This window comes from Pseudochaenichthys georgianus, chromosome 11, assembly GCF_902827115.2.
Source record: "Pseudochaenichthys georgianus chromosome 11, fPseGeo1.2, whole genome shotgun sequence".
In the NCBI taxonomy this organism is placed as follows: Eukaryota; Metazoa; Chordata; class Actinopteri; order Perciformes; family Channichthyidae; genus Pseudochaenichthys; species Pseudochaenichthys georgianus.
In genome coordinates this window covers 20811442-20826278 of record NC_047513.1, presented here as the reverse complement: position 1 = coordinate 20826278, position 14837 = coordinate 20811442, and the positions used below count along the sequence as shown (strand labels likewise).

General features: G+C 42.1%; 1 protein-coding gene across 18 annotated transcripts in view; it reads right to left on the bottom strand.

The window, feature by feature from the left end:
• Positions 1–14837, bottom strand: part of clasp2 (cytoplasmic linker associated protein 2) — a 71097-nt gene that overhangs the window by 11106 nt on the left and 45154 nt on the right. For 3 of the 18 annotated variants that reach the window (XM_071204845.1, XM_071204846.1, XM_071204852.1), the window contains 12 exons: positions 14649–14666; positions 13656–13757; positions 10250–10423; positions 10038–10082; positions 8504–8611; positions 8114–8176; positions 7450–7556; positions 6886–7041; positions 5088–5179; positions 3672–3735; positions 1208–1371; positions 530–608 (listed from right to left, as the gene is read on the bottom strand). In XM_071204845.1, coding sequence (XP_071060946.1) covers positions 530–608; positions 1208–1371; positions 3672–3735; positions 5088–5179; positions 6886–7041; positions 7450–7556; positions 8114–8176; positions 8504–8611; positions 10038–10082; positions 10250–10423; positions 13656–13757; positions 14649–14666 — 1172 coding nt within the window. Of the gene's footprint in view, positions 1–529; positions 609–1207; positions 1372–2959; positions 3020–3671; positions 3736–5087; positions 5180–6885; positions 7042–7190; positions 7215–7449; positions 7557–8113; positions 8177–8503; positions 8612–10037; positions 10083–10249; positions 10424–11870; positions 11898–13394; positions 13422–13655; positions 13758–14648; positions 14667–14837 lie in introns of all 18 variants that reach the window. The other 15 variants (XM_071204848.1, XM_071204856.1, XM_071204854.1 and 12 more) reach the window with 11 other exon arrangements.

Here is a 14837-nt window from a genome sequence, read left to right as displayed (position 1 = left end):
TATGTCAAATAAAAGTTTAGTCCATCATATGTTTCAGTGAATTGTGAGGCTTATAATATCTTTCATTGCCCACGTTTAGTTGGATGACAAAGGGAAGAAAAACTTAAAAGGAATAAAAAAGGTTGTGAGAAAGGGGTTTAATATCAGGCAGGAACGGATGGGAGGGGCCACAGCAACAGAGAGATAAAAGGTAATGACAGCGGGGAAAGTAGAAGTAGCACATCTTGAGGGGTAGGTAAGGAGATGGGGCAAAGGTGAGGGTTAGTGAGGAAACAAGGAGTTAGAGGAGGGAAGCTTGAAGGGAGTGTCCGCAATGAAGCAGAGCACAAGCCAGCCAGGAGAGGCCAGAGAAATCCAATCACAGCCGGGACTCAGGGTTTCAGTCAGGCATAGTGAGGTCATATCAGTACAGCAGTTACCATGGTTACACATAGTCCCTGAGGTATTCTCACCCCTCCCTGACTCAAACCTTCACACACTCATCTCTCTCTCATCATAAGGCAGACACACAAGAGTAAATGTGATCTACCTTGAGGTTTGGCGTCTGTGTCTGGTCCACAGTGAACCTCATGAGAATAGTGAACTGCAGGTCATTGGGGAACGAATCTCTGGAACAGGGGAAAACAAATTCACATTAAATCAGCACACACACAAACACATCTCAAGAGTAAAGGACCTTTGACTATTTTAGCAACACAGTAAAATATAATAACCTGGAGACACTTTGAGTTAAATAATGTTATCATTCCTCTTTATGTATGAGTAACAACAGCGGACAAAGTGGATCCTCACATTTCCTTTTATATGTGTAACAAATGATCAAGTGCAAGAAGCTTTTTCTGAGCTTTCAACTGCACCTTTGTTTTCAAGAGATGTGATTAAAAAGTAAGTTAGTAAGGCTGCAACTAAAGATGAATCGCCAGATATATTTTTGCGATGAATCTATTGAACACTCTGTCTCTAAATAGTGAAAAATGTCCATCCTAGTCAAGTCCAAGGTGATGTTTAGAAATGTCATGATTTGTCAGTTCAAAACCTAACGATCTTAATATTAATGTGATTTAAAACTGAAATCTACATATTTGAGCGACTGAAAGGAGGGGCGGAACCTCCATGTTTAAATACCATTTTATTCTATACATCAACATATGTTACCCATGGGTCTACCCCTGTTTTCTCATGTCTCAGTCGTCAGTGTTTCACCCACCGTGTGATGTCCAGCGCTCTCTGGACTTTGGCCTGAACAGAACCCAGCAGGTCCGCTCCCATCTTCTTCAGAAGCTGTGTGAGCAGGACGAACAGCCAGTCCTGCAGATCCTCCTTATGAACCAGGATGAAATCTACCAGTGTCTCCAGGAACATACTGAAGACCTAAAAAACGGACACACAACAGTTTGGGTCAAACAGCGACTCACACACATTAATTCACATGTTTCATGCAAGTAATGACAGGACACAGGAGGGTTATGCTTAGAAAGTATCGTGTGAGAGTAGCATTAGTTCCCGTAGTGAAGTTAGTGGTTATTCACTCATTATTGCAGCACGACTTGATCCCACAATCACCAATTAGTATTTAAAAAATAAAGGAATACTTCATCCCTAAATAGTTTGTTTATCAATTACCAACCTCCTCCATGGTAAATTAATAATGGGATACATAAAAAAGAAAATACATAAAAACAGCAAAACTATATCAAGCATTCTCAGTCTCACTATAGAAGCATGAGACTGCTTATGGAAAGTGTAAAGGGATGTTTTGATTAGGGCTGCACAATATATCGTGTCGTGACGATAATCGCGATATTCACATCGCAAGACGTGCGATTTTTAAAAATATATATATATTTTTTTAGGACGTGCGATAATAAGTAGGTAAACTAACTCAAACACGTCATGTTACAATTATTTTGCTGCTTGCTACAAAAGGAAAACTTGGGCGGCTCTCATGTCAGGGGTACTTGAGTGAGTGACATGCAGGCTCTGCATGCACAGCAAACCACCAATCACAATCAAATCTCCAAAGCAAACGGACCCGGTGATTAAAGGTAAAAACACTGAATAAAGTAGTTTCAGGTGTTTCTCCAGGGCAGTTTGGCGCTGCTAACCGAGCTAGCTCAGCTTGTTGCTCTGATAACTTAAGCATTAAAGTTCAAGAAAGGATGGTTTGCGGACAAAAACTGTCTGTTCTTCAATTCCTGTATTTCTTCATATCGCAGTATATATCGCAGGGGGGGGGGGAATCGCAATGTCAGTTTTTTCCAATATCGTGCAGCCCTAGTTTTGATATAATTTTGTAATAACATTGCATCCATTTACTTAAATTCATCAAGAGTTTATTGTTTTGGGATTCTTCATTCACTGCGGAGGCATGTGTTGAAGTAACATTTTGGTAGCACGATGTGAGTAGTTATTGAAAATAGTCATTTTGGGGTGAAGTATTCCTTTTTAATCACCCAAATGATTAACAATATTAATAATATTAATAATATTAGAAAATATTAGACTTGACAAGGATTTTCCGATCTGACCATGTTGTCACCATGGCTACATGCCAGTGGTTGATTTCAGACAGTGAGGTAGGTTAGTGAGTGAGCTTTCATCCAAACAAACTAAAAATACAGGAACACTGATTGGACAAACTTACTCTCTACAGAGAGTTCCAGAGGGAGGAGGCATGGGGGAGAGAGAGACACATCTGTTAGCATCAGATACCTGAATAAACTCAGAGTGTGTGTGTGTGTGTGTACGCTCAACATCCTGACTTTCTGTTGAACATTTGCTACATGGAAAAAGAGTAAAAAAAACATGAGCAACATCATTTAAAAAAAAGAAAGTGCTGTTTTGTGCACACTTGAAAAGAATATTGAACAATGTTGAAAAACGATGGAGATGAGAGAGAAGGAAAGGTGTTGGATGGATAGATGAAGGCATGAGAGGGCTCCATGGTGAGATGCAGTACCTTGAAGGAGGCTGAGCTTATACCGGATTCTGCCGTGCCGTACACTCTGCCGGAGTCTCGCTGAAATTCATCAAATCGTCAAACGTCAAATGAGCGGGTAGCTGAGGGGCTCACACACCTTACGACATGTGTGGCACTCAATAACGCCGGGAGAAACGTGGCAGTGTTAGAGAGGGCGAAACGCAGCTGGTTAGTGAGAGAGGAGAGCCGGCAGCCCACAAATCTGCTCGTGTGTGTGCGGTCAGTGTCGTCACTTCAGATTGCAGCGAGGGGGAACAGAGCGGGGGGGCAGTGAATGCAGTGAGCACAGCCGACGCTGCTGGACAGTGACAGAGCAATCCCACAGGGCGGCGGAGAGTGAGGTCACACGCAAACTCAGGCGTGGCATGCCGTTAGAAAACAGTCCGTCGTCGCACACTCTGCATGCCTTTCATTATGTTTGAGTGTGAAGGTGTGTGTGCAGCTGATTATCCTGTTTTGATCTTGTCCTGAATACTTTGTTTATAATCCATGAGTGCTAAAGCGTGTCTGTTTACAACATGTCTTTGTGTTTGTTTTGGCAGAATCCGGTACAGTGAAGGATGGTGGGGAAAACAAAAGGTTTGGAACCAAAGTAAAATAAAAGTGGGTGAATGATGAATGTGTTTGGCATGTTATGTAAATGAGTGAATGATGTTTGCGTGAATGGTGTGTACGCTGGTTGCACTCATACCTTACTGTGGGGGTCTGCAAACATCCTGGTGAAGATTTCACACAGCCTCTTCAACTCTACCCGACTGCAGATTAGAGAAAACAAACAGTTGATTTTGATTTACTCTTCCTCTTTAAAAAAAGTAGAAATCACTAGTCTTTAACCTGTTAAGCCCTGAGCCTGTTTTTCAGGTCTCAGGCTCGAAAATGAAATTCCCAGAACAATTGACTATATCTTCTAAAAGGGGTAAATTAATAATCTTTTTTCTCAAAGCAATGATAAACCTGTGAGTTGGATGTAGAAAAGTCAGAATCAATATAGATGTTTTTATTTTAAAGTAAATTCAGATTGAACATAGTAAAAAAAATGTAAATTATAGTGTCCGTCCAAAAAGAAAAACATTACTTATAGTGAAAACCACCCTTCAATGATGGGATGGTAGACTAAAAGCTTTAGGAATCCAAACTACAACATATAACAAGTACCCTGTATCAAGATTGATGCAAAACAAGTGAAATTTGACCTTTTTGAGAGGTTTAGAGAAAAAAAACACTTCTCGGGTCATTTGGGTGCATTTGCCATATCTCTGGAACCCATCGGTCGATTTTGGTGATTGACACCTGTTTTGAACCGTTAGAGCCAATAGAATCGAGGGGAAGTTCATAAATCCATCTAAACATTACCAATTGGTGAATGAGAGTGATGCGCAGCCAGCATGCCCACAACCGGAAGCTCTCATAAACTCTTGTTGCTCTCATAGCAACTATATATGAAAACTACTCTTGTTGACATAAATGTTATGATGGTTATCAGTAATTATTTCAAAGTGACACAGAGAACATTAAGCTTCAGCGGCGTTTATATGCGTTTTAATGCCCTTGAACACAACTTTTGATCAGAAAACAGCAACGGTAAGTTGTGTGTTGTCTTTGCTGGCTTTCGCCGCCGCAAGTTTTGCTTTCATATGATATCTAGTTTGTGCAGATCCGATGAAGTATAACATATTTCTACCGTGAGTTATGTGCTAAGTGCGTTAGCACTCTTTCGCTTAGTGCTATTTCAGAGGCTCGGAGTTAGACTTGTGTTTTGTTTCGATAATAATTGTTCATATCGTCAGGTAGCTGAGTTTCTTCCCGTTAAGTGGGTATGACACATTCATAGTTTCTTAAATGTTAAGAAGCCCTCAGACGCTGTTTCTTGCAAGATGTTGTGGGAGCCCACCCCAATGCAGTAGTCAGTTCTATTTAACTTCTACTATAATGGACATTAAAGTAAATAAAGTACATACTGTACTTACTGTCTAAACCATTTTCCCATTATCTGTTAAACTCATCTTCTTTAACTCCCAGAGAATAGGTATTTATTTACTTCACAAATATTTCCTGAACTATTAATCCCTTTATTGTTTGAAAACACATCTGCTGTTCTGTGTCTGACCTGAGGGTGCGCTGGTTCTTCAGCAGCGCCTGGAGGCCCAACAGCCCCTCCTTCCTCTCCGACCAGTTAGCACTGGCACAACGGTTCAACACCTGTAAAGAGACACACGCTTTTATACAGGCACAAAGCAAGCGATGATATACAAAGCCTGATAACCAACTGACATGGCTTTACATTAGCCGATTCACACCAAGTAATTTGCCGTACTTAGTTCCCAGTACTTAGTCCCGCCAAACTCTTTAGTCCCGGAACTGTCCTAGTAAATCGCGTTCACACCGGAATAAGTCCCTGAGGGAGGTGTCACTACCCGATCTGCAGCCCTGCCCTATCTGCAGTGAGCATGTATGAGATGGTCCGCCATATTGGACAACTCCGTACGGCAACCCAAGTAGGACAGTGTACATACATACATACATACATACATACATACATACATAGCCATACATTTTTGCATACATTCACAGTAAATATTTATTCAGTATGATAGCTGTCTAACAGAAGTTAAATTCATTTCTCACTTATTCTGACAATGTACTTAACCCCAAATAAAAGAACCCAATAAAAAGAGTTGTTAAATAATAGTGAAGTCACGTTGTAATAACAATAACTCATCTCTCTCGAGTTTTCTTTTTGAGCTTTGCTAAAAGCCACTGTGTCAAATGTCCATCTGGTGTTGCCGTCCGGAGTTGTCCAACATGGCGGACCCTCTCGCACATGCGCAGAACCGATCGGGCAGGGTGACGGATCGGGTAGTGACAGGAGGATTCGGCAAATGAAGCCGCTGATGTCACTTCTTCTTCTTCTGCTTTGGGTTTACTGGCAGGCCAACTTCACGGCGTATACTGCCACCCAAAGTCCCGGAGTCCCCTGGAGTCCGGGACTTTGGGTGGCAGTAAATCGCCACCCAAAGTCCCGGGTAAATCGCCAGAAGCGCCGACACCTCCTCATCACTCCACCGATCCCACGTTTTATTTTGCCATAAGTTAGTCTCTCTCCGTTGGTGCGCTGGGCTAATGCTAATGCTAATAAAGCAAATAAAATGGCGGCTTCATAAAAACCTTTCAGAGTTTTACGGGGCGTGGTTTGCAATTCGCCCAGCCAATCAGAAATTGGAACCTTTTTCTCCCCAGGAAAGTCCCTGCTCTCGAGCAGGGACTAAAAAGGGGTGAAAAGGTTAGCAAAAAAAAGTTCTTCCAGATCTTTTTGGTGTGAACGCAAAATCCAAGGAACTATCGGAACTATTACAGGGAAAAGTACTCCGGTGTGAAAGCGCCTAATGTAACTAATGGCACTAATTTGCTTACTGAAACGACAACAATTCAAATTACACTGAACACAGCTAAATTATTGCAAACATGTCTATAATGAGAACCAGCACATCAGTCGACTTGAATGACAATATGCTGAAACGTTATTATGGAGTGTTTGCCCAATGGTGCTCCAAGAAGTGTGCACAGGGGCGGACTGGGACTAAAAATGGGGGGGGTACCTGCCCACCGGGAAAACTCCCGGTATTCCCAATGGTCAGTTCGCCCCTGAGTGTGCATACCCTCGCTTTAACAGTACTGAAATATGTTGGGTAACACATTAAACGTTAGTAAAGCAATTTTTTCTTTTTTACATGCCTTTGGAAGATAGAACTACTAAGCAGAGTTGCCTGGATTAAGGACACGACGGACTATGTATTTAATTTAGAAATGTGTGCACAGCTGTCTGGAAGAGTGTCTTCTTGTTGCATGGCCTACTGACTTCACTCTTTTAAGGATTGTTTTTCTGCTGTCCCGCTGTTGCTACTCACCTCAGCTACGTCTTCTGTCTGCCTCATGTAGGTGGGGATGGCTCCTCCGTTCCTGGAGCTGTAGGAGCGCTCTGAGCAGGCGCTGGACGCGTCGCTGTTAGCGTCGTCGTCAGAGTACATGCTGTAGTTCTCATACCGCCGCCGTGCTGGCTTCTTCTGCGGGTGGAGGACAGAAATCCAAAGGAGATGAAATTAAACTGGAAGAGAAAATGCACTAATATCGCCAAGACATGCGCTCGCACACCAGCTGAATTGAGTAGAAACACAACTAAACACACAGGTAAGAGGCAGGAGAAGGAGCTGACCTTAGACCGCATGTCTCCCAACAGCTGACAGCATTAAACAAAGGTAGAACCAGGGGTTAGTTAAAACACACACACACACACACACACACACACACACACACACACACACACACACACACACACACACACACACACACACACACACACACACACACACACACACACACACACACACACACACACACACACACACACTATAATTTATGCAATGAAACACAGTATTTAGTGTTTATTTTGATGTTTTTATGCGTTTTAATACCAATGCATCTGCAAGAGCCTCTTCGACGTCTGAGCCTGGGTTGAGGACCCTCATGGCGCTGACTGAAGAAGAGAGGCGACTGGACTGACTGATACCTAAACCTGATCCTGGAGAGAGTCAGAGAGAAAGAGTGGAGGATGAAACATTTTAGAATGTATAGACCTTATATAGATTTCTCTCACTCATCAAACAGTCTCGCACTCGTCCGCTGATGATCAACCACTCTCCGCATCATCATCCATCCTGACATTTACTCATCCCAGCCACACTACATTTCCCATGAGCCAACCCTGTAAGTTGATGTTATGACTTGTTAGGTGACATTGCAGGTGCTGCTGGGGGAGAAAGTATGATGACAGAAAACATGGAAGATTTGTTGGTGTCCTTGTAGAAAAGAGGCAGGGCTAAATAAACAAATGTAACAATGGTAAAACTGGTAGAAACATGCATTTCCACTGGAAGGTACGACATCCTGGAGGGGAATAAAAAAATAAATGAACAAAAAACATGGAGGCTGATGGAAAAGGAAAGAAAAAAGGTTGACAAAATTGTAGGAGAAGATGCTTGGCACTAAAGAAAACAAAAAGAAGAACGGGTGAGCGAACACAAATCAAGGCGACGTGGGTGGGTGAGGTACGGAGAGGAAGAAGTACTCAGCCTTCACCTGCAGCACCAAAAACGTCAGGTGCGTGGAGCGCTCCGGTGGAGCGAGAGTAGCTCCGCGTTGCTGCAACCAAGATTAAAACACACATACAGAGTTTAACTCACGCACCCACACACACGAGACAAAGAAACACACAACCCTAACACAGGGTGTGAGAGGAGAAAGAAAGGCTGAAAAACATGCAAGTGATTTTTCTCTTTCTTTTCTTTTTTTAATCACCCTCAAAATGTTGAGGTTTTTATAAGTTTGGTCAAATCAGACACCATTAATATAGAAGTTGCTTGATTCTGAGCTTACTTAAAGAAAGCTTTCTCTCCTGCTTTGATTTCCTAGCCATCTGTGATTTCACTAGTAATCCCTCCTGGGTGTCTGTCTGCGGCTGCTACTCACCGAGGGGAGTGAAGGAGCGTACGGGGCTGGTGTCCCGGCTGCTCTCCCTGCTGGCCTCTCTGCTGCAGCCCTGACTCATACTGGGCCGAGGGATACGACTGCCCCGAGCTAACACCACCGGGTAACAACACCGCGACGCAGCAGAGGGAAAGGTGAGGGGAAGGAAGGGAAGGAAGAGCAGCAAAGGGAAGAAAAGCAGTAGTAAGAACACAAAGGACAAAGGGAAGGGACATACATAAGACAACCAAAGGACAAAGAAGAAAGACAAACATGAGTTGTGATATAAGACAGAGATGACGATTCATAGATAAAGACGTATCTTATATACGTCTTTATCTATGTACACAGAACATGCAAAAGTGAAAAACTGACGTATACAAGAGAGAATACGAGCTACTGACTCAAAGGAGCATGTTTAACTTTCAAAACAACGGCAGATTACGTTTCTGTGGATGGATTGGCAATTTCAGTTTCAGTTAACGATTAAATAATCATGACATTTTAATTTCAGAACCTAGAACCAGCAAATATTGGGACTTAATTGATTTATTGATTCTCAAAGCTGCAAATTATTTTCTTGGTTGACTAATTAGTTCAGCTCTAGATGAGAATCACCCATAGAAGCACAGGACTGCTGGACTCAATTTGAAATGAAACAAAAACGTTTTGATAATCACATGCAATCACCCATCTCACACACAAACACACAAAATAGAAAAGGAAGTGATTATGTAAGAATGAATTAAGCGAACGAGGGATGGGCGAGGGGAGGATGTGCGCTTTCATCCAATAGCATCGCAATCAACTTGTCCGTTCATTGCTCTGTTCGTCAGCTGCAGCGTCTACAGCCAATCAGGGTTAATCACAGCCTGAATCCCTGATCAAGCTGCTGATCCTGCCAGAGGGGTGGTTCACCAGCCAATGGCAACAGGTAAGTAAAGAGGGGAGGAGGCATTCATAATGCCGGACATCTGCTGATCATGGGCACCCATCTCCATAGCAACACAGCCATAATTCAGAGACAGGTTAGAGACTGGGAAGATGGGAGAAATCGCGAGATTTATAGTGATGGATGATCATAAACAATGAGGGATGATTTCAAGATCATGATGACATTATATACAAGGGCTGTACCAAATAGTTTCGAAGCTTCAATCAAAACCTTGAATTCCTTTTCGTTTTACACATTTATTTATTGAGTTTCAGCATGGTACTTATGCTCTGTTGAAGCTAAAGATTATGCTACACTAATATTATTAGTATAATGCTGATTGATAAATTGATTTCGCTCTTGGCTGCTTACAATTGTACTTCCATCCATATATGTTTGCGTTAAGCCTTTCAAAAACATAATGACGGCTGATCGTTTCCCCAAATAGATTTTTACACAAATTATTTTGTCTCGGTTTGTTACAGGCATCCCTAGCTTAATTCAAAAACCTGAATAAAAGCTTTAAAAACATTGGGTACAGCCCTGACAGATGGAGGTTAAGAGATGGATGGTAGGATGGTCTGGTCGAGGGCGGAGCCTTACCTCCTCTGGCCGCTCCGTTGTAGATGGAGCTAATGCTGGAAGGAGCTAGAGGACAGAAGCACCAGGGGCGGGAAGAGAAGATAGGAAGAGGGGAAAAGGTTGAGATCCAAGGACAACTGTGTGTGCTGCTCGTAAAGTAACTGAGTATCAAAACCATCATCAAACATTTGTTACAGAAGTCAAATATGAAATAACAGATAACGTGTCCTTACCGACAGACAGGCGTGTGGGGGAGGAGTCTCTGGAGCAGCCCTGGCTGCGGGGGATGCGGCTGCGTCTGTTTTTGTCCCCGCTGGAGCCGGCCAGCACCCTGTGGGCCCCGGAGCTCATGGTGCTCAGGGCCGTGGTCGTCAGCACTCGACCCGGGGAGCCGCTCCGACTGCCAGCTGCAGAGAGAGGAGGACGAAACACAAAGACAGGGAGGAAGTCAAATAAAAGCCTTACTCGTGCAAACAAGGGGAATTCAACAGTTGAAGCTGCAAATAAACGGAACCGATCCCCCTTTAATGTGAGGATCCTATTTCTAAAAGGGTTCTTAGATATGTACACAAACAACTGCTTTTCTTACTTGGTTTCCAAACCCTTTAGTGTTGAAACATACATTACTTATATTAATACCTTAAGTTAATAGCGAACTTAAAAGGGTTTGATGTCATTGGAAAGAGGATAAAAGTTACATTTTAATAACAAGAAGATGTTATCGGACAGCTATTCAGTCTTTTTTCCAGAACTATTACATACATTATAATAACACAGGTCTTAATTTCTCCTCCCAATAACATCCCGTCTCCAAATGCAATGCTAACGGTTTGTCTTATTCTACAATGAATAACAACATGCCTTTCAACCTTAAGACAAACAAAGGACAACTTTCTCTTGAATGGTGAATATGAGGTGTGTAGACAGACTTTTGGGCTCAACACATGAAGCTAGACCTACTAGAAATGAGCACACAGGAGTGGACACACACACACACACACACACACACACACACACACACACACACACACACACACACACACACACACACACACACACACACACACACACACACACACACACACACACACACACACACACACACACACACACACACACACACACACACACACACACACACACACACACACACACACACACACACACACACACACACACACACACACACACACACACACACACACACACACACACACACACACAATGAAAAGTCTCTTTCTATGCTCTAGCAGCTAGTGACACGGAGCTAAAAACACATCTACATCACAGGGAAGAGGCTAAATAGAGATGTTGCTGTTTTCTTCTTAGTTTTTATTTGGTTTAGCAAGTTATTGTCTTATTGTTTATTTTCCAGTCATCTCACTAAATTCTATCGTCTCTTTACATTAAAAGATAAACAAAGTAAAAGTGGATTCTATAAATGCACGTTAGCATAACAATATCAACATATTTTCAACTGTTGATAAGATTGTAAACTATGTAGACGTTTTAATTACACAAAATTAAAAAATGTTGCCTGGCATCTAAAAATACTTATTTTGGACACCTGAATTCCAGTAGGGAAAGGTTTGTCATTTATACAGGGATACAAAAATAAATGTTCAATCCAAGCACACATTAGAGTGCAGAAACACCAGGGTCCCAAAGCAGTGTATTCAGCATGATCATAGGACAGCCATGTTAACAGTCTGTGACTACAAATCCCAGCATGCCAGGGTGGGAGAAGCTTTAAGTGACCTTTCTGGGAGCGTGTGAAGGGGGAGGAAGTCAGGGAAACAGAGGAATGGCAGTAAAGATAAAGAGAGCGGAGAAGAAGTAGCGTTGTAATCTTACCACCGACAGGGGTAGCAGACTGAGATCCTGGGCCAATAAGCCCATTGGTTGGGAGGAGGGGGGGAAGCAGAGGCGAGGGGGAAGGAACAGCAGATTAAACCAGATGCATTATGGGAGTTAACACAAAATAAGCGGCATGGGAGTTGGAACACAGAGTACGATGGGAGCGCATCCTGGTGTTCTATATCAAGGATGGAGGACAAACTGAAGCACTTTGATTAAATAAATCCATTTAATAAAAAGGGAAAACATTGACGATGTGTTGCTTAAACAAACACACACACACTAACACTGAACCAGCTGCAGATGATAGCCTGGGAAAAGCAGTGCATGTTGGGACAGCTGGATATGTAGCAAAGCCTGTTCACAATGAGGAAAAGAAAAGGCCTCAAAGTAAATATGCCCAAAAATACCCACACACTCTCAGACACACCGAAATGTTTCTTAGCCTCTGTTCGGCTGCCATTTCCCCTGTCATTCTGAGATCATTCTGTCTCTCACTTTCCAGATCTGATTGTTGCAGTGGGCTGTGGTCCAATCAATCAACTACTAAAACTGGTTTTCAAAATAGAACCACAGCCACGTATAAGAAGCAGGTACAAACATTAGCTTTAGGCAGGGTTCGCACAGCTTTTTAAGATTTAAAGCCATTTCACAATTCCTAAACCAAAAATTGCCATAATCTCAAACACTTTATCATCACATTTAAGTTGTTATGAATGCAATCCCAAAAAATAAGTTCACAGTATTTCTAAATAACCACAGCAATCAATGAATATTTTCATTTTGTAAAGTAAGTCGATCTCGCTTCAAATTTCCCATCTGTGGGACGAATAAAGGTATTCTGATTCTTAAGGTTGGCATTACCGTTCCTTCCAGTAGCTCGTCTCCGAAGACATCTACTTTGTATTTTCATTACTCAGTTGTTATTAAGACGTCAGCCTGGCATGCTGCTTATGCTTAATAAGTTGTTACCTAGTAGCTGATGAGCAGGTACATAAGTTAACTAGCTACCTTCAATGTGCGAACAAACTCAGAACGAACTCATGACACAGGGTTCATTTAAAAAATAATATAAATAAATATTGTTGGTTTACATGATTATGTAGATGTAACAGATTATGTTTTTTTGAGGGCTATATTTGAGTACAAACCACGAAGACATAACGTTTAAAAAAAAGAAAAGGCTATTTCAAACTTTCAGGACTTTGTACGAACCCTGTTTGTGTGTAACAATAGTAACTGGATCAGAGGCTTGTGTTCCTTCACGTCTGTTGAAATATTCCTAATAACCTAAATGACAGCCAAAGCCAGGCTAGAGCTGCAGTAAGAAACCGTCCACCACACCATCCTCAGTGATGAGACACAGCATGCACAGAAGAACGCACATTAAAAACACACAAACTTCTCTGTACACGAAACACCTTGATCAGAATGAGAGCGATAGCAGGTGGTGCCACCATTCCCACTGTGGTGCACAGAGACACACACACGCATACTAACTCTGACACACAAACAGAATACCTGGCGTGCAATCGGATTCTTCGGAACCTGAAGGCACAAAAACATTTACACAGAGCTTATCGTCACCGCGAAGGCAACAAGTAATGACACACTCCACATAAGACTCTGAGAAACACACACTCAGAGAAGCTCACACACACTATTCCTGTTGTGTGTGTGTTTGTGTGTTTATTTGAGGTGGTAAGTCCACTTCATACCCAGAACTTTTCACTCACAGCTGGGTTTAAGTCATGGAGTGTGTGTGGTGGGAGGGGTACATACGTTGTGACTGGGACACCATCTTGGTGCGGCTGCGTCCTCTGGAGTCCACCTGGCTGGACATGCTGCTGGCGGTGGACAGCGGCTGCTTGGTACGTAAACGGCCTGGATGTGTGGAGGGAAAAATACTTAAAAACAAAACGCACTGTGCTACACATCTATCCACGTCTAGTTTGCAGCTGCATAAGCCCAGAACCTAGGAAGCACTACAGCTAACGAAAAGCCACTACTGCCAGAGGATGCTTTACTAATGTCAGATCCTCAACTAAACAGATTCAGTCGCACGGATACACACAGGGATGCTTCAGTGAATTAGGAACAATTGTCACTAAGTACGTACTTCAAAATCTGACAAACTTCAACAGCCCATTCACTTCAGCCCCTGCAGTGCATCATCTGTTTACGTAAAGCCATTCTTCTATTTACCCTTATGCATCCCTTTAAAAGTTGCTATGATGTCTTAAGAGGACAAAAAAAGTCTCAGAAAATGCCATGAAATTATGTTTAAATATTATTTTTCACTTTCACTGATTTCATTCACCATTAGTCCAGATCCTCCAAATTACAAACATTATAATATGTTCAGAGTTTAAACCCTTAAAAGGCAGGTTGTTTTCATAAAAAAAAAAAAAAAATATATATATATATATACACTTCAGGCCATGAGGTTTTTAATTATCGTCTGGGAAATGTAAAATGGCAAAATGTATAAAATATGCAAATAAACAGCCAAAATGATCCACGCATTTAACGTTAAAAAGCCAAAAACAATGCCCTGTCCCTATCGGTGATGCATAAGGCTCAAATACTTGTTTCAAGCACTACTAATGTTAGATCTGTCTTCTTATTTTCAGATTTCGATCACATGTAAGGCTACCAGAGTTCAAATTCTTTATATATCGATTCCTGGTGATTCCTCTCCAGGCAACAACTAATAGCAACTAAACAATTCCCTTAAACATGCCCACACACACATCTACCTAACCACGATCTTACCATTGTCTGACCTCGTCCCTACAGACAGACAAAGAAGGAGCAGGGTATAAATATTACATTTCACCTGCACAGGTTCAATACTGTTCATACCGTGTGTCTAGCTTTCTGTGTATTCTATATTCCACACAAACAAAGTACTGTTTATTATAAATATAACTACTGCATGACTCTGCATTGTACTAAACTAAA